General features: G+C 43.3%; 1 protein-coding gene across 1 annotated transcript; it reads right to left on the bottom strand.

Moving 5' to 3' along the window:
- Nucleotides 1-6,882: 6,882 nt before the first annotated feature.
- LOC308319615 (carnitine O-palmitoyltransferase 2, mitochondrial-like) lies at nucleotides 6,883-9,024 on the bottom strand (the record flags this gene model as incomplete). The annotated part of the gene is made up of 1 exon (XM_080769718.1): nucleotides 6,883-9,024. Exon 1 carries the CDS (start codon nucleotides 8,866-8,868, stop codon nucleotides 6,883-6,885), a length of 1,986 nt encoding a protein of 661 aa, XP_080625844.1. The 5' UTR covers nucleotides 8,869-9,024.
- Between the last annotated feature and the right edge of the window lie 17,336 nt (nucleotides 9,025-26,360).

Genomic DNA, 26,360 nt, shown 5'->3' with positions numbered 1-26,360 from the left:
CCAGGCTAATCATTTGGCTCTCTTTCACAGACCTTCATTGCACATGCTGATGGCTGCAGGAGCAAACGTGACAAGGTCCTCCTTCTTCTAGGACCACTGATATAGTGTACAGAATATACCAAACCAGACCAGACCAAGATCATATATCACTCCCGTCTTTGCCTCCCTCCACTGGCTTCCCGTTAAATTTAGAATCGATTTCAAGATTCTATTATTTGTATTATTATGTTTTTAAAACCTAAACGGTTTGCCCCCCCTGTATCTATGGACCCTTACACCCCATCCAGGGCCCTGAGGTCAGCTGACCAGCGGCTCCTGACTGTGCCCAATTCTAATTACAGGTCCAGAGGTGACCGTGCCTTTTCAGTGGCCGGCCCCAAACTCTGGAACCGTCTGCCCCTTCATATCAAGTCTGCTCACTCCTTAGAGTTCTTTAAGTCTTTACTTAAAACCCATCTATTCTCCCTGGCTTTCAATGTTTGACCTGTTTGGCTTTTAATTAACCTGTTTGTGTTGATTTTGTTTTGCTATGCTACTTGTGTTGATTGTATGTTTGCCTCATGATCGTGTACAGCACTTTGGTTGACCTTCTGGTCTTTGTAAATGTGCTCTAGAAATAAAGTTTGATTTGATTTGATTTGAAGACGGCTGACAAAGAGGACTGAGCTCTTTGACCCCAGTGAACTGCAGGCATTGCGGAGTGTTGCTGCCAAAAACTCCTCTTTGGCAGCCTTTTGGCTCCCCAAACTCTTGTCAGCTACACACACACACACACACACACACACACACACACACACACACACACACACACACACACACTCTATTGCTTCACCTGTGTGGAACAATTTACAATTTACAATTTAGGCATTTAGCAGACGCTCTTAATCCAGAGCGCAACTAATTATAATTAAGCCTATATAGGCAAGTTCATTGCTTGCTTCATTCAAGAAAATTATTCAAGAGAATAAGAAAATGGAAAAGAAACTATCTGGCCAGGGCATTGAGGGCAAGCAGCTGCTCTCTAGAGTCTCTACCCAGGAGAAGGAGCTGATATGAAAAGATATGAAAGCGGAGAAGTCGGACATGACGCGTCAGATGCAACAGCTGTACGCCACGCTGGAGAGCCAAAAAGAGCAGCAGCGAGGCTTCATACGCAACTACGAGCTGGCGCTGGTCAACTTCAAAATAATAATAAAACGGTCAAAATGACCTCTCAGACATGCTAGTGTTATTATATATATTTGCTCATGTCGCAGCTCATGTGTTCGATGGCACAATATAGACAGTATACAAGGCAAATGTCTAGAATTCGGTTCAATGCTATGATTGTGTACATTATGTATGCCCAATGAATGGATTCTGGGTGATGACTGACTTAAGTTTGTCCAGGATATTGTTCAGCTGGCAGTGAACATATCTGTTCAATATTATATTATTATAAACTCAATCCGCGCCAAGGACTAATCGTGGTTTTAATGATATCCAGAGGCGCCAACGATCCTAAGGAGGATAGATGGGGAAGGTACCGGGAGAAGACCAAACACAATGCCCTGACGCCAGAGACCGCTCTCCATGGCAGCAGAGGCACCGTGGCCGTGTGGGGGTGCAGCGCAGGCCACGCCTACCACTGGCCCCTGGGTTACCACGACAACGGCCCCGGAGGGTCGGCCGGTAACAGGCAAGGCCAACAGAGGTTTGGGGCAGGTCGTTCGTCCTCTAAGGTTACAGTAAGAGGGTCATGTGACCTGTCCTGCAGCGAACCAGCCTCAGAAGGAGAGGACTATAACAACAACGGCGGCGATTCGTCAGCCACCGACGAGGACGTCGATATGGAGACATTGAGATGTCTTGCGACACTGGAGATGGAGCTGCTGGGTGGAAGAAGCTGCAGCGCAGGGCCCACTGAGCAGGCCCCAGGGCAGAGCTCTGCCACAGAGATCACAGACCAGATAGCAGGTACCGGAGGCCAGTGTTGGAGCGTGGAGCGTAAGCCGAAGCGAAGCCGCAATGTGCAGATGATAGAAACCATCTCCAGTCTGAAACAGGACAAGGAGTTACTGCAGAACGAACTCACCAAGAAAGCAGAGCTGATCTGTGACCTACAGGATCAACTACGGCCAGTGAAGAACGTGGTGGGCGTGATCACTCGCTACATGGCGGCGCTGCAGGAGTTCCGCCGCAGCGTCTCCATGAAGGTGGCGTTCGACCGCGTGGGCGTGGACAGGAACACCATATCCCGCACGGCGGCCATCGCCGAGCTCAGCCTGTCGGCCCCCGAGGTGTTCCACGCCCTGGCGCCGTGGGACGAGAAGGAGGAGACGTTGGCGCACTACGCCCACCGCTGCCGGCAGGCCATGGACGACAACATCAAAGCCAAGATCAAGGCCATGAAGGCCTACTGGTAGCACCCCATACGGCCAGTCAGCTAGTTCACCAATTTGGCTCTCCTCGGCATCCAGATATAACACTCGCCACCATGTGGGGGGGGAAACAACAAGTCAACAAATGGACCAGCTCAAAGAAAACAGAAAACAGAAATGGCTCAAATAAACTTAAACTAAACCAAAACAAAACAAACTAAAACAAAACAGCAGTGGCTATATCTAGGGAAATGGAGACAAACACCCATTTAGTATAATATCACAAAACACAGCATCCAGTCAGAGCACCAAATTGTTAACTCAATGTCTGCCAAGGACTGAATTGACTGATTTTTCAGCAACTCCAGCAGCGGCAACGACGCCTTTATCGCCTTTTTCAGACGTGTATAACATTAGGCCAAAAAAAAAGAAAAAAAAAATGTATAGAGACTGGCGCTTAGGGACTTTTTGGCACTTCTTAATAGCGATGGATACGTGATGACGATTGACGCAGTGTGTGAGGCTGCTGCGACGGTGGCCCCAAAGGCTCAATTCCAGCCGGCTACACAATTTTATTTATAGAGCACGTTTAAAACAACAAAGTTGACCAAAGTGCTGTACAATTAGGCAAAGCAAAACATAATACAATATCAGCAACCCTATTTTCTAAACCTGCTGCCTCTACTCCAGGTATGTCACTGTGTAATGAAAACAATGTAAAGTTGTATTAAGCATTAAAACTGCCACAGTTATTTCACATAGCCAAAATATGAAATATGTAGAGCATTTGTTTTCTAGTTTATTTTGCTAGCTTTATTTATAATAATTTATTCATACAGTATCTTCTGCTCCTACCTTTGCTGCTGCCCTCCCTGCCACAGCCTGTGCACAGCCTAACTCCATAACATGTGCTACTTCATCTCAAGGTTATTATAATTGCACATTTGTTTTTATTGTGTAATGTAAACAATGTGAAGATGTGACAATTGCACATTTGTTTTTATTGTGTAATGTAAACAATGTAAAGATGTATTAACACTTTAAAGTTAAAACTGGGACAGTTACAAATTATAGATTATTTCTAGCTTTAATATTCATTCTTCTTCTATTATACAGTATCTTCTGCTCCTACAGTACCTGTGATGCTCCGCTCCCTGCCACAGCCTGTGCACAGCCTAACTCTCCATTGCCAATGATTAGCGGTGCTTCTAGTACTTCAGAGTCTGATGAGCCAACTGCTGCAGGTGAACCAACTGCTGCAGATGAACTACCATCTTCTGCACATCCACCCTCTAAAAAGAGGAAGCGTGTCTTTCTCAAGCAGTGGCTTGACATTCCCATGGCTGCGCTTTTCCGATGACAATTTCATGTACTGTGACATTTGTACAAAACACAAGAAAACCAGCTCATCTATGCACAAATCAAATCAATGCACCAACTTCTAGTGCTCCACCCTCACTCGCCATGCTACTACTAATGAACATCAGTCCTGTCTCAAACTGCCTCCTCTGCAAAGAGACTTAGAACAAACTCAAGTGAAGATGAACAGCCAGCAGGACATAGCAGCACGGGTACTGCTTAAAACCACTCACTGGATGGTCCAGGAGGCTTGTTGTTTATGTCCAGATCCTTGATCCTGGCTCATTTGAACCAAGCACTCATTTTGTTGCCAATAAAGAATGTAAGGATGCAACAGGTGTGGGCATTGCAAAGGCTATTGAGGAAGTGGACATCGCATTGCAAAGGCTATTGAGGAAGTGGACATCCCATTAACATCATGGGATCAGATGGAGCGGCCGTCATGACGGGAAGAAATAGAGGCTGCACAGGGATACTGCTTCGGACTAACCCACACATGGTTAATGTGCACTGTGCTGCGCATACCCTGGCCTTGTGCACATCTCAAGCAGCAGAGGCAATACCAGAACTCAAAGAGCATCAGCAGGTTCTGACTGATCTGTTCTATTACTTCCGGGGAAGTCCCAAAAGAGCAGCCAGAAGCCAAGAAATCCAGAAACTGCTGGAAGACCCTGTGTTGACCTACAAAGAGTTGCATTCCGTCTGATGGCTATCATACTACAATGCTCTGCAAAGTGTGCAAAGGACGATTGATATTTTGCTGTCCTATTTTACAGATGTGACCCAGGATGTCGGCAGAGACCCCAAGGCAAATGGCCTGAAGAAAAAACAGACAGTCACCTCCATCAGCATCACTGCTCTAATGATGGACGCCATGGCCCCTGTCACCATATTGTCCCAGTTCCTACAGACAGAGAATGTGGATGTTGCCTTGGTTAAGGTTAAACTAGACAAGGCAATCCAAGATCTCAAAGAGATCAAGGAGTTGAAAACCAGCATTATAAATGCACCATACTTTAGCTCACTGATTGCACCACAAAGTAATTCACTTATTTTGGTGCCATTATATTTACTGTTCTGCATACTTTGCACTGTTGTTCTGTTTGCATACTTTGAATTGTTGTTGCAAAAATCTTTGCAAATATTAGTATTAGTGGCTTAGAAGAAGGAGAATACCAGCACTCACAGAGTCCTTTAAGGCACTTTATTGTTGAAAATGTTGTAAACAAGGCATGTGGAGAGTGCATGTTTTGTGGATAGGGTTTAGAAGAAGGAGAACACCAGCACTCACAGAGTCCTTTGCGGCGCGTCGCAGAATGACATTTCTGGGAGCTCCTGTAAGAAATGAAAGCCACTTTCACCCCTGTATATGACTCATCACACAAATACTTCCTGTTGATTTTTTACTGTACTTTTGTGACAGCGTTGAAACATACGATACCATGAATTGGCAACTGCAGCCGACCGTGTCAAGGCCCTTGGCCCAGGGGTCAAATGGCAACGTTCCCCAGGACCTCCGTTATGACTTAATTCTTGGTCCTGGACCCCTGGCCATTGTTCTAGCTGGCCTGGCCCCAGCTCCAGTGGTCCGTGGCCTACCCCCAGCCTTTGTGGTGCCAAAATAAGTATTCGGATTTGGAATTGTTAACTTCTTTCATATATTTCTACATGAATATAACCACTCTTTCATATATTTCTACATGAATATAACCACATTATAACCATCAAAAATGAAATGAGAGTTTAATGCTGCAATTTGTAAGAAATTACAAAACGTGACTCTTAACGTCGCTGAAGCGGGACTCATCAAATGTCCCTGGGACTCATCTAAAAGACCATCCCTGCATCCCGGGACTCATTAGATTGATAACCTATTTACATCACTGGCCAGACATTCTTGGAAATATCAAACCAGAGGAAAGGAAACATAAAAACGGAAACAGAAAAGGAGTTCCCTTGTCTTTTCTCGAATGGACCGTTCTTTTGCGATTTTATTTGATTTAAATCACGCAAAAAGATGTCACATGCACACACGCAAAATGTTATGCTGCAGCCAGACAATTCTCGGTTTACCTAACTGAATTGCTTCGGTGAGAGAGGAGAAATAACTGGAGCAAAGAGGCTGTGTTTAACGTTACGTTGGCACCGGGGCGCTTAGTGGTGCCAGATTTTGCAACAGAAATATTGAAAAGAAGCCACTCAACAAATTAGCTCAGATTTTGCAACAGAAATATTGAAAAGAAGCCACTCAACAAATTAGCTCATTTAAATCTAATGTTCACCAACTGTTTGAAAATAGCAGAGCTAGAACCATAGCAGATTATTACAATAATAATAATAAACTAGAACTGCACTCTGCCGAGTGCATACTTGCTTGTTGCACACTAGTAGGCCATAAATGGTCTACTAGTGCGCAAGCAGAGCGCGCAAGTACTTTCGACCGCTGGAAACTATCACATCTCAGTATCTCTGTGAAGGAACGTTTGAAATGTATAATCATTACGTGTAACTATTTGCTACCTAACTACTTTTTTACAGAAAAATGAATCATTGATATGTGATGAAAAAGAAAAGGTATATAAACTGAATTAAAATATATTATACAGTATAATTATTTTATTACTTATTGTAAATTGTCAATTGTTTTAAATGTATTTCATTTTGTACTATAGTGATATTAATACTAAATCATGATCAGAGTAATATGTGTCTCTAACTTCAATTTCTGTAATAATACTTTCAAATTTGTTGAAATATAAATACTTCCGAAATCTGTAGTTGGATTTGTATCTCAGTGATGACGTAAGAGAAATGGTCAGCTGTGTAATCTGGTCCCACCAGATACCACATTACGTCATCGTTGAGAGCTGGGACCAGAGTACACGGTGTGTATATGTATGACTAGCTCTCAGTGATGACGTAAGAGATATGGTCATCTGTGTAGTCTGGTCCCAGCAGACCAGGCACAGATTTACAAATTACAAATCACTAATTTGCCTGGGGTCAAACGGTGTCACAAGTTTTCCTTTCTTCTGCTGATGTATAAGCACCACATCTCCTTCCCTCAGTGTGCGTTGTGATGCACCAATCTGGAGAGTGGCATCAAGAAAGCCAAGGAGGCTGTGTGTGGAGGACTGCTTATTTTATTTTAACCCACTTGTTATCAGGAAACAATAGGTTTTCTTTCCAGGACAGTGAATATGTCCTCTAAGGACTTGTGGACACACTGCAGGAACTCATGGACATTGCGATCTGGGTAGCTGGAGACATTGCAGCCAATCCAGTCATCATGGACACCATAACCCACACCGAAGCCGTCAGGGACCACCGGGGCAAAGCCTCCAAGGCTGACAGCTGGGCTTGTGAGGGTGCTAGTGGAGAGGATGTTGTGGTTGATGGCAGTGTAGGCAGGGTCTGTGTAGAGGCTGTGCAGAGGTTCGCCCTTGGAGTTGGCCAGGTATCGCATGGCAAACAGATGCCGGTCAAACCCCTGGCCCATTGCTGCTTCTTTGGTAAGTTGCCCATGATATTTAGAGCATTCACTGAGCATTGCCAGCAGCTTATCTGTGCTGTGTTGTCCTGGCTGGCAAACAAAGGCATGTGCACAGCGTTTTGTGTGTGTGGTGGCTGGCCGGATGGTTTCTGTCCGGCCGTGTTTGAATGCTGCAGTGCTGCATGACTCGTATGTAGCCACTGTCTGTCCGTACTGCCTCAGGAAGCCCATCTGAAAGGCCAGCTGGGATATAGAATCTGGACTCAGTTTCTTCTTCTTCAGCTGTTCCTTCCCACCCTTCTTAAACTCCATGGCATCGATGGTGAGCTTTGACACAGCCACATCGAAGTTCTCCTTGGCTTTCTCGATGCCACTCTCCAGCTCACCGCCCAGGTTAAACTGGAGTCTGCGCACGGCTGCGTCTGAGTCCACAGCAGCAGGGACGGAGCTAGGGTTTATCAGCGGCTTCTCTGTGGTGTCTTTGAATATCTCATTCTGAAGTCGGAGCACAGCCACCCCGTCACCCCAAGAATGTTCGAAATTGATAGCTGCCTGTCCGTCTTTGGCTAGAATAATGCTGAAGGACTTGTCGTACCAACGGTTGCAGCCGTCTCCGTGCAGCATGTTGTGGGAAATGTGAATATGGTCCCGCATGCTGTCGTCATCCAGACTGAGACAGAATAGGGCACTGTCGACAATCTGCAGCAGCTCTCCATTTCCAGCTGCCAGTAGCTTGTCCCTCAGCCCCGCCCACACATCCCTGTTCTCACTGGTCAGGACCCCAAGAGGAAAGGCAGCTGCAGGGGTTGGATCATCCAAAATGTACTTTAAGTGGGACTGGATCTCTGCAGGCGTTATCAAGTTCCCATCCTTGTCCACTACATCAAATGCATACATGTTGCCCTTCCTCATCACCGACAGGTGCTGTCCTTTCACGTCAGTGAAGAGCTCATCTCGGCCAAGCTTGGGAATGCGAGTGGAATTAAAGAGGCGGAAGTACTGAGACATGTCTAGCGGGTATGCATTCACCATGTAGGCTCCGTACCAGGACAGAGACGACGGCACCCAGCGGATGAGCTTCTTGAAGCCGTCGGTGTCGCTCTTAGCTGGGTTGAGGTGGAAAACCTCTGGCTCCAGCAGTCCGGCTCGTAGGGTCTTCATAAAGCGCACAGCAGAACACACGATATTGGTGCCTCGTACTAGCTGGTCATTGTACTCAGACTTTGGGTCAGGATTGAAGGACATGAAGGGGTTGAAGTTAAGTACAACAGATTCTCGTGCCGACAGGTACATGTCAAACCACGGGGCTGAAATATAGCTGGTATGCTTATTATTCTTGTCTTGAGCAACCAGCTCTTCATGCAGCCGTTTCCCTGCATGGCTCTGGAAATCATTGGCCAGTTTCTCTGTTTCTCTGAACTGGCCATCGTCCAGCTGTGGCCTCTGGGCAGCTAAATATCTCCTAATTGTGTCTTCCAGTTTAGGGACAGGTAGCCTTGGTAAACTCTTCTGATAGTGCATAGAAGGAACAATACTCTGGTGCAGGTACTCATTGTTGCTACTGTAATGTCTCTTATCGAAGACCAGTGCTGTAGTCCTCAGGGATTTTAAACTCCCATACATTCTCAGAGAAGAACCCACTTGACGTGGCAGCATGTTTGCTGGATAGCAAGGCAGCAACAGAACCAACGATGATTCCCACTAAAAACTGAGAGTGACAGAAATTGCGAGCTGGAGCAGATATAGACGATCGACAGAAAGACGTCACCTAACCTTGCGTCACCAGGCTACAATAAGAGACCCACAGAAAGATGAAAAAATATGAAAAATAGTTACATTGAGAAGGACAACAGGAAGTATTAGTGGCATTTGAAATCACGTGACCCACCCGGTGCATCTGAGGTGTTGGGTGACAGACATATGGGAGGGGATGGGGTAGGGAGGGCGAGGCTTCTCCTCCCCCAACCCCTCCCTAGCTTAAAAACGAGCAATTTTCTATTTCGCCTCAACTAGCAGCAGTGTTGCATGTCTAGAAGACCGACCGGGGGTGTCGCTCGGTCCGCGACATGTTCATGAATTGGCAAATGGTACTTTACTTGATATTAGAACGTTTGAGAACCACTGGCTTAGAGCATGCTCAGGCTTTGAGCCTCCAGTACTATCCAGGCCCCTATACTCTTTCTCCGCTTGAGCCTACAGACTTCCCAGGCCAAGCTTACAAGCTGAACCGTCATCCCGTTCCCCGGCTATAAAGCTCCGTTCAAACAACGACATCACTGGCCTTGGTGATGAAGTCATCGTCCAGCGCGTCATTGTTGTCAAAGTCAAAGTCGTCATCGCTATCTCTAACCCTAACCTAAACCTAACCGCAAGCACGGGAGCAAACCTAAACCTAACCGCAAGCACGGGAGCAGTGCATGTTCGGACTAATGGGACTTCGGATCTATGGGCAGTTTCCAGTTGTCCGGGCCTATATATAATCTACAAATCTCCATATATGTCCCTTAATTTGCCTGCATCCCTTTCAAGCCCATATATGGATTGCTGATGTCTATATTATGACATCTCCATATATGTCCCTTTACCTGCGTCCCTTTCATGCCCATATATGGATCCCTGTTGTCATCAATATTATGACATAGTGGCTTCTAAGTACTCCTACAATAAAACACGGCTAGTGTCATACATCATCTCATGAACTGCAATTATGTGATGGCCAGTCTATGATGCCAACATTAAGTACTCCTACAATAAAACACGGCTAGTGTCATAAATCATCTCATGAACTGCAATTATGTGATGGTTAGGCAATTTGCTCGTCTACATATGACGTTAATTTTCCCTTCATTGTCAATGCCATAACGTTTGTGTTGCCACATTGCCAATGGCATTTAACGTTTGTGTTGCCACAAATTTATGTCATTTTTGAGGCACATATGACCTAATTTCACATTTCATGGTCGATGGCAAATATGAGATGCGTGGGGACAAAAGCTGTATATAGTTGACGCTATAGCGCCCCTCCAAAAGTGAAGGCAGAAAAGTGAGGACGCAATTTGTGATTGGCTAGAATGAGATGATGATTGTTCGGTTCTTTTGGGCCATTGGTTAAAAACATCAGTAAATTCATGGGTATAAAAAGGTTATTTTATAATAATGGGAACTGTTGAGGTGTTTAAAAATGATTACTCCATAATTGTCCTATTTCATAACTCCATGTCACTAATTTCATGTTTACATCATGCTTAATGCATTTGTTGTATTATGTTTCTCTGGAAGTGCTTTTGCGCATGCGCAACTGCGCAGGTAACTTCATACATCTACAACCCGTTGTCAGGAGCACACTGAGTTACAGGTGTACATGTATACCAACGGGCAAAGTGTTCTGCCCATCTCTGTAGTTGGCCGTCCTTAGTTTTAATGCTGTTTCCATCTTTATCCCTATTTGCCTGACATCTTTCAATGCTCTTGTGCGGCTCTGACACTGCTGCTTTCTTCTCTTTCCTTGTTTGAATCCTGTGTTGCGTTTCTGTAGATATCCACTCCTTTTGTTGGAATTTCCTGTAGCCAACCACTTCTTGGCATGTGGATGTTAGTGTCTCTTTGATATGTTGCCATTGACTGTCAATGCTGATCTTTTCTTCGAGTATGTCCTGGAGAACTTCAAATTTGTTTGAGAGTTTCAGTCTGTACTCTTCTTGTTTTTCTGCGTCCCTCAATAGGCTCGTGTTGAATTTCTGTCGGTTTGTTGTCTCCGTCTTGTTCTTCTTTAGTTTCAGCTTCAGTCTAGCAGTTAACAAATGATGGTCTGATGCTACATCCGCTCCCCTATTAACTCTCATGTCCTGTAATGTTCTTCTGAACTTTTTGCTTATGCAGATGTGATCCATTTGGTTCTCTGTTGTGTGGTCTGGTGATACCCAAATAAGAGCACAGTTTACCTATATTGTGCTGGCATAAAGATTTAAAGGAGTATTCAGTGATTTGGAAAAAACCCCAGTCCACCCCGTAACAAGATGTGCACATGGACGCACTACAGTGGGGGGGACACGTGACAGGCCAACAGCACACACACCAAGGCCCAGCGGAGGTGCCCGAGGGACGGCGAAGTAGTAGGCGTCCTGCCAGAAGACCCCAAAGGAGCCAACGGTCGGGTTGAGCAGGGAAGTGACGGAGTCGGTCGGTGAGGGCGGACTGGAGGTTTTGGTAGGAGGGTTGGTAGGAAGGGTGACGAGGCCGGGAGAGAATCCGTGGTTCAGGCCTCCGAGGAGGAAGCAGGCAGTTACGGGGTCTGGGGTTTGGTGGGGTGTTGGGGGCAGGAGGGGCGGGCATGGGCGCCCCCGCAGTGGGTGCAGGCGTGGAGCATTTTGCAGACGGCAGCGGAGCACCCTGCTCCATTAAAGTTGTTATAGATCGCTTCGGAGCCGCAGTACAGGACTTGGCGGCCGCGTTTGTCGAAGGAGTGTTGGGAGCCTGGGTAGTGTTGGGGGGGGGCATTGCGGGGGTGGGGCGGAGATGACGAAGAGGGAGGGAGAGCTGGGTTTGGTGGTGGGTTTAGCGGCGGGGGTGCAGGGGGCGGCGTGGACACACTGGCTGGCGTCGGAGGTGCGGGGGGGCGGCGTGGACGCACTGGCTGGCGGGGTGGGTGGGGTTGCCGCATAGGTTGCAGGCGATGGCGAGCCTTCCTGCGAAAATATGGCAGTACAGGTCCAGGTTCCAGGTCCAGTTGGCCCCAGTTTCTCGTGCCGACAGGTACATGTCAAACCACGGGGCTGAAATATAGCTGATATGCTTATTATTCTTGTCTTGAGCAACCAGCTCTTCATGCAGCCGTTTCCCTGCATGGCTCTGGAAATCATTGGCCAGTTTCTCTGAACTGGTCTTCGTCCAACTGTGGCCTCTGGGCAGCTAAATATCTCCTAATTGTGTCTTCCAGTTTAGGGACAGGTAGCTTTGGTAAACTCTTCTGATAGTCCATAGAAGGAACAATACTCTGTTGCAGGTACTCATTGTTGCTACTGTAATGTTGCAGGTACTCATTGTTGCTACTGTAATGTCTCTTATCGAAGACCAGTGCTGTAGTCCTCAGGTATTTTAAACTCCCATACATTCTTGATGTGGCAGCATGTTTGCCGGATAGCAAGGCAGCAACAGAACCAATGATGATTCCCACTAATGTAAAAAAACTGAATTTTTGGATGCTGATGGATGCTGTGTGTAACTGCTCCTAAACCATCTTCATCTGGTGCAGAAATAAGACAACGTCCCAACTGATATCGAGAGAGATTTTTATTTATCCCAAGCGACAACGTGAAAAACTGCAAAGAAATCACATAACAATATTCTTTTAAATACAATGAAACATGAAATATGAATGTTCTTGTTGTCAATCATGATGTCCGTATTATATAAACAACACAATGAAATGTACACAAACAATTAAACGATACAATGGCAATATAACTTTTACAGACACAAACAAAACTAGACAACCTCGGAGAGGTCGCAATTTTAAAAAATTGCAGAGTGTGGTTGCCGCAGTGGCTTACATATATATACCCCTCCCACTGATATTGCCAGCCTGTTACAGTTTCAAGTCACACCTTAGATCGTGTGTAAGTAATTCGGAGGGGATTTAACCCCCGAAATTGTGGTTTTCCGACAAACGGTTACATTTATCGCGTTTGCGGCGCCCCCTATGGATGAAAATGGAATTGCTTTTGGAACTCGGTTGAACGAACCACCCCGGACATGTGATTCAAATTTGGGATGGATTGGACATTCCGTTTGTGATTTATGGCATTTTTCGTGATATAGGCCCCTCCTACTGACTTCGGAAGACGATTACGGCCGAACGATACGCACTACCGAAAATCTGCAAATCTGTTTTAATCGGATGGGTCCAGAGATCACGTGTACAGATTTTTGTGAGATTTGGACAAAATCTGTAGGAGGAAAAGCAAAAAGTGTGTTTTGGACAAAATTCAAAATGGCGGAAAATCCATCATGGCGGACATGGGCGTGTCCTATATGGGGAGATGCGTCATGACCCAAGGAATCCAGGGAAAAAATAATTTTGATTTTACGACATACGGTTCAAGAGTTATGAGCCAAAAGGTAAAGTGGGCTGTTATAGCGCCACCATGAGGCCGACCTAAAAATATATATTTTTAATTAATTTTAGTGATAATTAGGAAATATTCCTCCAAGTTTTGTAACTATAGTGCTTACAGTCTCAGAGGGAAAAATACTTGAATGTGATTATTTGCATTTTTCCATTGAAGTCAATGGGATAATTTAATTCACTAATAAATTCATATCAATTAAACTATACAACATTTCTCTTAGCAAAGTACACGCCATCGATTCCCGATTTTTCCGGTCAATTTGACATATGGCTCAAGTGTGTACAGTCAAAACTGAGGGAGGAGTAGTGCGTCAAAATAAAGACTAGTGGAATAAACTATGGAACTAGAAAGGTCGCAATTTTGAAAAATTGCAGAGTGTGGTTGCCGCGGCGGCTCACGTATATACCCCTCCCGCTGATATCGCCGGCCTGCTACGGTTTCGAGTCACGTCTCAGGTCGCGTGTAAGTAATTCTGAGGGGATTCGACCCCCGAAATTCATGTTTTCCCGACAGACGGTTACATTTATCGCGTTTGCGGCGCCCCCTGTGGATGAAAATGGAATTGCTTTCGGAACTCGGTCGAACGAACCACCCCGGACGTGCGATTCGAATTTCGGATGGATTGGACGTTCCGTGCGTGATTTATGGCGTTTTTCGTGATATAGGCCCCTCCTACTGACTTCGGACGACGGTTACGGCCGAACGACACGCACTATCGAAAGTCTGAAGTCGGTTTTTTAATCGTATGGGTCCAGAGGTCACGTGTGCCGATTTCTGTGACATTTGGACAAAATCTGTAGTGGGGAAAGCAAAAAGTGTGTTTTGGACAAAATTCAAAATGGCGGAAAATCCATCATGGCGGAAAAGGGCGTGGCCTATATGGGGAGATGCGTCATGACCCAAGGAATCCAGGGTAAAAATAATTTTGATTTTACGACCTACGGTTCAAGAGTTATGAGCCAAAAGGTAAAGTGGGATGTTATAGCGCCACCATGAGGCCGACCTAATTTTTTTTATTTTTAATTAATTTTAGTGATAATTAGGAAATATCCCTGAAAGTTTTGTAACTATAGTGCTTACAGTCTCAGAGGGAAAAATACTTGAATGTGTTTTTTTGCATTTCCCCATTCATGTCAATGGGAAATTTTAATTCACTAATAAATTCATATCAAATAAAATATACAACATTTCTCTTCGCACAGTACAAGCGCTCGATTCCCGATTTTTCCGGTCAATTTGACATATGGCTCAAGTGCGTACAGTCAAAACATCTTGTTGTTGTAGGGCGCCAAACTTTGTCTTACTCCAGGTGTGGAATAATGGAATAATAATAATAAAGTGTTACAATTACAAGAGTCTGGTTGCCCCTTTAGGGCAACCACACTAATAATAAAGTGTTACAATTACAAGAGTCTGGTTGCCTGTGGGCAACCACACTAACTAGAACTGCACTCTGCCGAGTGCATACTTGCTTGTTGCACACTAGTAGGCCATAAATGGCCTACTAGTGCGCAAGCAGAGCGCGCAAGTACTTTCGACCGCTGGAAAGTATCACATCTCAGTATCTCTGTGAAGGAACGTTTGAAATGTATAATCATTACGTGTAACTATTTGCTACCTAACTACTTTTTTACAGAAAAATGAATCATTGATATGTGATGAAAAAAAAAGGTATATAAACTGAATTAAAATATATTATACAGTATAATTATTTTATTACTTATTGTAAATTGTCAATTGTTTTAAATGTATTTCATTTTGTACTATAGTGATATTAATACTAAATCATGATCAGAGTAATATGTGTCTCTAACTTCAATTTCTGTAATAATACTTTCAAATTTGTTGAAATATAAATGATCTAAAATACTTCCGAAATCTGTAGTTGGATTTGTATTTAATTGTTTAAAGCCTAATCTTGACATGAAGGTCTTTATATTTATATCTTTTTCAGTATAATTGTATATAATAATGTATAATTGAAATCTCCTATTATCATAATTGTGGAAGTCGGAGATGATAGATACTTTACCATTTTCTTGAGAAATGTGTTTAATTCCGTAAGGTTTGTTTTAGGTGATCTGTACATAAGAATGATATATAGATCTTTATTTTTTTACATGTATACATACGTGTTCTACTTTTTCTAATATCTCGATTTCTTTTTGAATTATTTCAATGGCAATATCTTCTTTTATAGCAAACATAACTCCCCCACCTATATCAGATTCTCTGTCATTCCTGATTGTTTTGTAATTGGTGTTCATTGTTTTTAATTTAAAAGTAATGTTATTATTTTTATTTAAGTGTGTTTCAGTAAAAGCTATTAGATCCAACATTTCGAGTTGGGAATCTGAGTTTATATCTTGTAAATGTGTTAGATAACCTCTGATGTTCAACAATCCAATTTTTAATGAATGTTTTAATGGTAATTGAGTTATCTTCCGTATATTTGGATTTTCTAGAGGTGATTCTCGTAATCGTATCATTTCTCTTTCTACATTCTTATCTACTTTGATCTTTTTTAGGACTAAAATCAAGTATATATAGATCTCTTATCCTTTTCACTCGACTGAATGCTACATAGGCTTGTCCCGGGTTAAAACGTGAGCCCTTCATAGATACGACAATCTCTTGTATAATTAAACCTTGAACCTTATGAATAGTTAATCCCCAAGCTAATGTCAACGGGAATTGAAACCTAGTTGTTGATCCTGTTCTTCTGCCTCCATGGAAAATTATAGCTTCATGTCTGTATATTGGAACTGCTTCTGGGTAATTTTTATATTTACTATTAGACTTCGCATTAAGACCAACATCTTTGTCTTGGAATTTAACAAGTATTACTGTAACATAGGTGTCGTTTTTCTCAAAGTCAATATACTCAACAAGTCCTCTGATACCGTTGACTACCCATCAGATACCATTACATTAGTAGTCAACATCACTTGTGCACCAATTGCTATACTGAGTGTTGTTGGTAAACCTCCTGTTTGTGATAGTTTACTTTTTGTGCAATCCAGATCAAATAACCGTGTGTCTTTATCTTTTCTACTATCTTCTGCCTTTATATGAAAAATAGTAATAGTAAATAGTAAGTGATGACGTAAGAGATATATCTGTGTAGTCTGGTCCCAGCAGACCAGGCACAGATTTACAAATTACAAATCACATTACAACTACATACAGAGTATGTAGTTGTAATTTGATTAGCAGTATACTGTGGTTACTTGGTTCCAAAAAGTGAAGCCAAGTTTTTTTCAACCGTAGGTTTGTGCCTGGTTTGCTGGGACCAGTTACAACATTACGTCATCGTTGTGAACTGGGACCAGAGTACATGGTGTGTATATGACGTAATGTTGTAACTTGTAACTTGTAACTAGTCCCAGCAAACCAGGCACAGACTGTATGTAGGTGTTCTAGTTACAACATACAGAGTATGTAGTTGTAATTTGATTAGCAGTATACTGTGGTTACTTGGTTCCAAAAAGTGAAGACAAGTTTTCTTCAACGGTAAATCTGTGCCTGGTTTGCTGGGACTAGTTACAACATTACGTCATCCTTGAGAGAGTACATGGTGTGTATATGACGTAATGTTGTAACTTGTAACTTGTAACTTGTAACATTACGTCATATACACACCATGTACTCTCTCAAGGATGACGTAATGTTGTAACTAGTCCCAGCAAACCAGGCACAGATTTACCGTTGAAGAAAACTTGGCTTCACTTCGAAGAGACCAAGCGAAACGATTACTTGCGCGCTCTGCTTGCGCAAGTAACAACTGGGAACATACCGTAGGCGGACTGGAGGTTTTGGCAGGTGTGGGGTTGGTAGGAAGGGTGACGAGGCCGGGAGAGAATCCGTGGTTCAGGCCTCCGAGGAGGAAGCAGGCAGTTACGGGGTCTGGGGTTTGGTGGGGTGTTGGGGGCAGGAGGAGCGGGCATGGGCGCCCCCGCAGTGGGTGCAGGCGTGGAGCATTTTGCAGACGGCAGCGGAGCACCCTGCTCCATTAAAGTTGTTATAGATTGCTTCGGAGCCGCAGTACAGGACTTGGCGGCCGCGTTTGTCGAAGGAGTGTTGGGAGCCTGGGTAGTGTTGGGGGTGGGGCGGAGATGACGAGGAGGGAGGGAGAGCTGGGTTTGGTGGTGGGTTTAGCGGCGGGGGTGCAGGGGGCGGCGTGAACACACTGGCTGGCGTCGGAGGTGCGGGGGGCGGCGTGGACGCACTGGCTGGCGGGGTGGGTGGGGTTGCCACATAGGTTGCAGGCGATGGCGAGCCTTCCTGCGAAAATACGGCAGTACAGGTCCAGGTTCCAGGTCCAGTTGGCCCCAGTTTCTCGTGCCGACAGGTACATGTCAAACCACGGGGCTGAAATATAGCTGGTATGCTTAATATTCTTGTCTTGAGCAACCAGCTCTTCATGCAGCCGTTTCCCTGCATGGCTCTGGAAATCATTGGCCAGTTTCTCTGAACTGGTCTTCGTCCAACTGTGGCCTCTGGGCAGCTAAATATCTCCTAATTGTGTCTTCCAGTTTAGGGACAGGTAGCCTTGGTAAACTCTTCTGATAGTCCATAGAAGGAACAATACTCTGTTGCAGGTACTCATTGTTGCTACTGTAATGTTGCAGGTACTCATTGTTGCTACTGTAATGTCTCTTATCGAAGACCAGTGCTGTAGTCCTCGGGGATTTTAAACTCCCATACATTCTCAGAGAAGAACCCACTTGATGTGGCAGCATGTTTGCCGGATAGCAAGGCAGCAACAGAACCAATGATGATTCCCACTAATGTCAAAAAACTGAATTTTTGGATGCTGATAGATGCTGTGTGTAACTGCTCCTAAACCATCTTCATCTGGTGCAGAAATAAGACAACGTCCCAACTGATATCGAGAGAGATTTATATTTATCCCAAGCGACAACGTGAAAAACTGCAAAGAAATCACATAACAATATTCTTTTAAATACAATGAAACATGAAATATGAATGTTCTTGTTGTCAATCATGATGTCCGTATTATATAAACAACACAATGAAATGTACACAAACAATTAAACGATACAATGGCAATATAACTTTTACAGACACAAACAAAACAACTGGGAACATACCGTATGCGCCTTCTGCACAGACTTTTAGGAGTTCAGTGAAGTTCTTGTTTATATTATTTTCTTATAATATATATTATATTATAATATATATTATATTATTTCTTATTATATTATTATTTCTTTGTCATGTCAGACTCTGACATGAAAGAGCTCCTCTCTTCACCTCTGCTCTGTTTGTTCTGCTCAAACATGCCCAAGACCCAACAGGTGATTGAAATGAGGTGATTAGAGCAGGTGCGCCTAATTCAACCTGCCCATGAACCAGACATACTGTAGTACTGTGCTCTGTTTTTGTGGTCTATCACCATACATTTACCATATGTACCCAAATAAACACACATATAATGTTCACATATACATTTTCAGAAAGGTGAGCAATAAAATAGAATATCACAAAATACCCATTGCTGGGACAGCTACACTGTGAGAACTGGGAAACAGACAACGCCCTTCCGGTGACATGGACTGAAGGCAGTTTGCGTCGAGCTACAGCAATCCCTCGATTAAAATCTTTATTTTAAACCCAGACCAGAAAGCTATATTGGTTTCTCCATGTTTATCAGCTTCTTTACTTCTGAAATTAGTTTTGTTCAAAACGATCTAATCGTTCTTGTACAATACATGGCCGGCACGCGACGACAAACAAAGTTCACAATGGAGAACGCCAAGCTAGCTGCGCTCATGAGAACAATAGTATGTGAAGAAATAGCATCGGGACTGGAGTCTAGTCTATTAAGCCTATTAAGGATAATCTAAACAAGATTCAACAAAAAGTATCATCGTGCGTGGACAATATTGACTCTCGAGACGGCAGCCAACGAGACTGATGAAAGGCTGTTACAACTGGAGAAGGAGAACAAAAAGCTATCTGAGGAAGTTAATTCATTAAAACAGAAGACGGAATCACTCGAAAATTACAGCAGAAAATTGAACGTGAGAATATACGGACTCTCAGAAAATGTTGAAATGGGCATGGTTTGTAAATGGAATGCTACACTACATTATATTTATACTTAATTTAGTGTATTTGAAGAAGAGGAGAAAGACAGATAGACATTCTCCATTGGCGGTCCCCTAATTTTGTATTATTTTGTTCAAGCCAATTACATAGGGAGATCAACAGAGGGAGCTGTTTGACAAGCTAACATGTCACAACTCTGCAATAGGCAGAGAATGGGAGGTTGGAAGGTGGCTATGTGGACTATGAACACTAAGATGTTCTGCCCACGTGACCGTCTTCGGGTGGGGAGGGGTAGGGGGAGGGATATGGGTTGATGCCAGACTACAATTGGGGAAGGGCTCCACGATGTTTACGTATTAAACCATTTATTTTTGTGTTCTTAAATCTTTCTTTCGACAATTCAATATAAATGGAAACCCCTTGTTACTCTACCATGAATTAATTTAAGCCATATACAATACAATAACAATGTCAATGCTGATCTCATCTTCGAGTATGTCCTGGAGAACTTCAAATTTGTTTGAGATTTTCAGTCTGTAGCCTACTCTTCTTGTTTTTCTGCGTCCCGCAATAGGCTTGTGTTGAATTTCTGTCGGTTTGTTGTCTGTCTTGTTCTTCTTTAGTTCCAGCTTCAGTCTAGCAGTTAACAAATGATGGTCTGATGCTACTAACTCTCACGTCCTGTAATGTTCTTCTGAACTTTTTGCTTATGCAGATGTGATCTATTTGGTTATCTGTTGTGTGGTCTGGTGATACCCAAATAAGAGCACAGTTTACCTATAATGTGCTGTTTTAGTGTAAACCCATATTAATATTAATTTATCTGGCTGGCATAAAGATTTAAGTATGACATTTTGTATAAGTTAAAAATAATTTTAATTGAACGGTAATTCAAAATGTACTTTTATTTTGTAATGATTCACGCAAAAAAATACATATTTGTTACAAATGGCTTTCTTGTCTGTACTGGGTAAAGAGGAAACTGTCAGCATACAGTATGTTGACATACATGTAATGTAGTATACAGCAAGAGGTGAGTCAATGCATTTTACCATTCCTCTCCTATTTTGTACACACAAAGATGTTGTCAGACTGGCCGATGCAGATTCGAGTCAGGAGAGAAGGCTTCACCGTGCCGAGCCTCATGGACGACACCACTCCACCGTGGTCAAATTCAAGTGCTCAACTATATCGTGGATGAAGAGAGGTCTGGGGATGAGCTCATTGTCAGAGCTGGCAGTGCTGTCCTGTCCCGCCATGACCTTTGGACCTTGGGCTTGGCGAATCATGAGATGGAATCCACTGTGGGAAATGGATGCTTCATTCTCATCTCACAGATTGCCGAATCCAAGGGAAAGAGAATCTTCATCTCCGATATGTACAGTTCACCACTTTGGCTCACTGCATGTGATCCAATGACATGTTTACCTAGTGATACTTCGGAGAGAGAGATGTTGTTTCTGCCCATTTGGACACCTGGGCACTTCCAGTTGTGTGTCTTGAAGCCCACCCAGAGAGAGATTCTCTTTCTGGATCCGAAGTACGGTCAGAGAGCTGGATTTGATCCCAGATACCAGTGTATTTTGAGAGATCTTGCGAAGAAGATCGTTCCGGGGGAGTGGGTTGAGCAGACTGGCCATGACATAGAGGGTTTCCTGAAGCAACCAGTCGGACAGGACTGTGGCGTATTCATGCTGATGGCTACCTTGTACATTGCTTTAGATGCGCCATTTGATTACACTGTGAAAGACATGCCTGTCAAACGGAAGTGGTGGTGCCTGGCTCCTTGTGGAGACCTTTGAGCTTGACCGGCATGGAAAGGTTTTTGCTCACTGGACGGAGCAGTGCAGAGCTCGCCTGAGAGGTGACCAGGCTCCAGTTTTCAAGCTGGCAAGACGCCGGAAGCTGCCTGAAGTGACAAGAAAAAAACAATAAACAAGACTATTAGGGGAGAAAAAAAGAAAAAAAGAGAGATAGCTGTATTGTTGATGTGTGGCGGCCAGGGTGTTTAAAAAAAAAAAAAAGCTTTGTATAATGTGTCGATAGGCCACCATTGTATTGTGACCTTAGTGGGGGGGATGTGTAACCCTAAGGTATATACAGGGGGATTCTTCCTTTAACTGTGTTGGCGGGCTGAGTCTGGGACGAGGAGTATTATGGGATATCTTGTGTTTACTTTCTGTTCTGGTGTGCAGGGAAGCGGTCGCATTATTAAGAGGAAGAGAGAGTTTACTTTGTTGTTCACTATGGAGGTTGGATACATAATTAGAACCCTGGCTGATCACGTTTGTCCTTTTTGAATTATTATTTTGTTTATTAAATCACCAGTTCAATCAGACAAGTGGCAGGGTATGTGATGGCCGTGGGTGTGGGTGTGTCAGCCTAGGTTAACAACAGGTCAGTCTAAATAACAAAACGGAGTGAAGAAGTACGATAAAGAAGATGGATGTGATCAAAAAGAAACAGGTGAATACAGTGTGATTGATTCGAGTCAGGAGTCAGGTGTCACAGTCCGTGACATGTGTTGTGTTTTTGTTATGTTCCTTGTTCTTGGTTTTGGTTTTACTTTACACTTGTGTGCTTTTATTTTGCAGTCTGTTAGTGTTTCCTGTGTTGCTCATGTTTACTGTGTTGTCTCACCAGTACCTTGATTACCCTAGTGTTCCCACCTTGTCTTGTTAGTCCTTTTAGCCAGTGATAATTATCTGTTGAGTTCACCTGTGTCTTTATACTCCCCTGGTTTTGTCTTTTCCCTTGTCAGGTCATTGTTGTAAGTCGCCAGTGTTCAGTTCATAGTGTGAAGCTCTTAGTCTTGTTCCTATAGTAGTCTTTGTTACGAGTATTCTCCTAGTGTGTTTTCTTCGTGTTTGGTCCTGGACTTTTGTGAGTTTTGGTCATTAAACTCTCTTGCATTTGAGCTCCTTTGCCTCCGCCTATCTGTCTTGCACTTGGGTCCTACCTTCCTGCCTCGCACACGTGACATCAGGAGAGAAGGCTTCACCGTGCCGAGCCTCATGGACGACACCACTCCACCGTGGTCAAATTCAAGTGCTCAACTACATATTGGATGAAGAGAGGTCTGGGGATGAGCTCAATGTCAGAGCATGGCAGTGCTGTCCTGTCCCGCCATGACCTTTGGACCTCGGGCTTGGCGAATCATGAGATCTTTGCCAAATCCAAGGGAAAGAGAATCTTCATCTCCGATATGTACAGTTCACCACTTTGGCTCACTGTATGTGATCCAATGACATGCTTACCTAGTGATACTTTGGAGAGAGAGATGTTGTTTCTGCCCATTTGGACACCTGGGCACTTCCAGTTGTGTGTCTTGAAGCCGCACCCAGAGAGAGATTCTCTTTCTGGATTCGAAGTACGGTCAGAGAGCTGGATTTGATCCCAGATACCAGTGTATTTTGAGAGATCTTGCGAAGAAGATCGTTCCGGGGGAGTGGGTTGAGCAGACTGGCCATGACATAGAGGGTTTCCCGAAGCAACCAGTCGGACAGGACTGTGGCGTATTCACGCTGATGGCTACCTTGTACATTGCTTTAGATGCGCCATTTGATTACACTGTGAAAGACATGCCTGTCAAACGGAAGTGGTGGTGCCTGGCTCCTTGTGGAGACCTTTGAGCTTGACCGGCATGGAAAGGTTTTTGCTCACTGGACGGAGCAGTGCAGAGTTCTCCTGAGAGGTGACCAGGCTCCAGTTTTCAAGCTGGCAAGACGCCGGAAGCTGCCTGAAGTGACAAGAAAAAAACAATAAACAAGACTATTAGGGGAGAAAAAAAGAAAAAAAGAGAGATAGCTGCATTGTTGATGTGTGGCGGCCAGGGTGTTAAGAGGAAGAGGGATTTTACTTTGTTGTTCACTACGGAGGTTGGATACATAATTAGAACCCTGGCTGATCACGTTTGTCCTTTTTGAATTATTATTTTGTTTATTAAATCACCAGTTCTGCAACACGGACTCCTTTTCCTTGACAGCATTGCAAGAAAGCATAAGGATTATTCCGGAGAGTAGAGACATATGGTGGTTGGAAACAGACAAAGTATGACGAAGCAGAGACTCAAGCACAAGGATTCATATTTGACACAACAACAATAAACTTCAACTTCACACTTCAAACTGGACCGGATGAATATACCGACTGCTGCTCATTTAACATACCTCACCATCCCATCATATACCAAATGGAACAGGACAACACCCCAGCCAAACTCAGTCAAATAAAAAAGACCAACACCTGTAAGTTGAATTGCCTACATTCACTCATTTAACATTTGCTATTTTAAATGCCTATATACTTACAGTAAAATAACTAACAAATATTACCATAATAAATACAATGTGTGCATTTTGTCTTACAGTCACAAATCAAGACAGCATCCTTCTCTTCACCAACAGCAATATCATTTCCACATCAGTCCCCCTCTTCCCAAGAAAGTCCCCATCACAAACAATAACCCTGAAAGAAGTGTCACGTTTTTCAAACCAGCAAAAAGTAAGTAGGCCTACTGAGTTAATTTTTTATTCTAACTACCGCAATATAGAATACATTCACATAATGAAATGTAATTCTGAAGGTGGATTCTAACAATAGTTTTTATAGAGTAGGCCTATAAAGTGTTGTTTTTTTTCTGTTTGTTTGAAAAATAAGCACCGCAATTAAGCTAAGATGACTTAATAGCCAATAGGCATAGCTTAACTTGCCAAGACTGCAGTGCAAATGACAATGAATATGCCTATTCACTTTTTCTTATGGCTTCTTAGGCCTCATTCAAACACCAATCAAACAAATATTTGGTTGTTATTTTTAGGACACCACAATGCTTTTCCAATGGGACACATAGTTTGACCAAACATTTGTGTTTGATTGCTGGTCTGATCGTCTGTACCTTTGTTAAATTGACGTAGAATGATCAACATTTGCCCTACTCTATGCTGAATTGAAGTGGACTCTGTCCAATACTTTTTTTTTTTCCTCCCTGGAAATGTTTGGGTTTCCAAGGCTATACAACACTGACCATCATCTATCAAAGGTATAACTAAATAATATACTAACGTCTTTTCTTTTCTCATCAGATTGGACAGATCACCTTCACTGTAATAAAAATTCACCCCTGCACACCCGGACTCACACGCACCAACGGACCCATGGACCTACAACTCATCGACATCGCAGACACCACAAACAAATCACAACTCGCACTCTGGGACACACAAATAGACACATTGCACATAGACACATCCTAGACAGTCACCAATGTCACTCACCGCACATTCCCCACTTCATCACTAACCACCACCAAATCTTCCATAATCACACCCCTTCACACACCACTAGTCATTCCCCCCTCAATTCACGCACTTAAAATAGACACCCCATCATCGAGCACTGTCACTGGAGAAATTGTAGGAGCACTAATCACCGATAATATTGCATGCGCACTTTGCAATCACACCCATAACTCATTTGACCACAATAAAACCACAAACACCTGCACTAACTGTCACATGACCCAAAGAACACACAGATTTAAAACACACAATTCCGGATTTGGAAGACGTATTAGGTGCATGAGAGGTTTCACAAAACAGAAACTTTCATTGGCTCATAAAAACTTAATTTTTTCACTTAAAAGAAATCTGTTACGATTATTTGTTCGTATAAGTCCAACGTTCAAGTGTAGACGTTTTTGTGCATTTTGATCAAAGATTCTGGGAGAAGATACATTTTAAATGGTTTTCATATATTTCAAAATGGTGGGTAATCTAAAGGTCAGAGGTCAAAAGTCAGAATATGGAAGTTGTTCGGCACGAGGAGACAAATATGTATATCAAAGTGTCATTGCCAACGGTCAAACGGTTCATGAGATATATGCACATTCAAAGTTTGCATTTTCAACTTAATTTTCAATTTTCAGTGCTATAGCGCCACCATTTGGCCAATGGTCATGGGCTTCACATAGTCACCGTTTGGCATGGCCCTCTACCAGATTACCGAGTTTCGTAAAAACCGACTGCACGGTTCAGTCAGAACAGCTATTTTTGGCGGAAGGAGAAGAAAAATAAACAAATACAAGAAGTGACCAAAGTCACTGCGTGTCTTCTTGGTCCCTTAATAAAAATATACTTGCAGCCAGTGAGGCTTGTTTTTTTGGGAATAATATTTTATTTGTTTCTATATTGCACTTATTTTAATTTTGACTTTGTCTAATTTTATCATGTTCGGAATAAAGTTTTTCATTCATTCATATATTCATCGAACCAGCCATTTTTTGACTTTTGGTCTCAATAAAATTAAACCACCTCTGCGACCGGAGAGCCACACCCCACCTCTCACTGGGGAGCATGTGTAAAATCTTTGCTCTTATTTTAATGATGTTTGGGTGACAAGACACACTTTCCTGGGGGTTTTCTGTGGGTAATATGTGTTTTTTGATATTTTAGTATTTCAAAGTGTCCATGAACTCCATGATGTCATGGACACTGGGCTCACTTATTTCCTGGACTACATGTCTCAGTAAGACAGCCCTCCCCCTATCCACAAGGAGGAGCAGTGGACCAAAGCATTAGGCCTATGGGAATTGTAGTGAGTTCAACTAGTACTAGTGGTTCTCAAATGGACCAAATGGACCACCATACCTCAGAGTGTACAAATACTAGTCCATTTTTATACTCGGGGCTATCTCTTTGTGTTTCTGGTCATATTATTGTCTGCTGAAAAATGTCCACCACAAGCCAACATGGCGATGACCCCTGATTCAGACAACTAAGAACCAGACACACTAACTAAACTCCAAACTCCAGCAAAACACTGAGAGAGACTCTAGACAACCTGCAGCCACAACTAAACTCCAGCAATATCTGAACACACTGAGAGAGCCTGCTTTTATAGTCTCTGGAGTTCGTCACCAAACCAGGCTCAGCTGTTCATCACATG

The sequence above is a fragment of the Protomyctophum bolini genome, assembly GCF_963924005.1.
Source record: "Protomyctophum bolini genome assembly, chromosome: 8".
Classification (NCBI taxonomy): Eukaryota; Metazoa; Chordata; class Actinopteri; order Myctophiformes; family Myctophidae; genus Protomyctophum; species Protomyctophum bolini.
The sequence above is the reverse complement of the archived record's forward strand: the minus strand, read 5'-3'. Positions and strand labels throughout refer to the sequence as shown.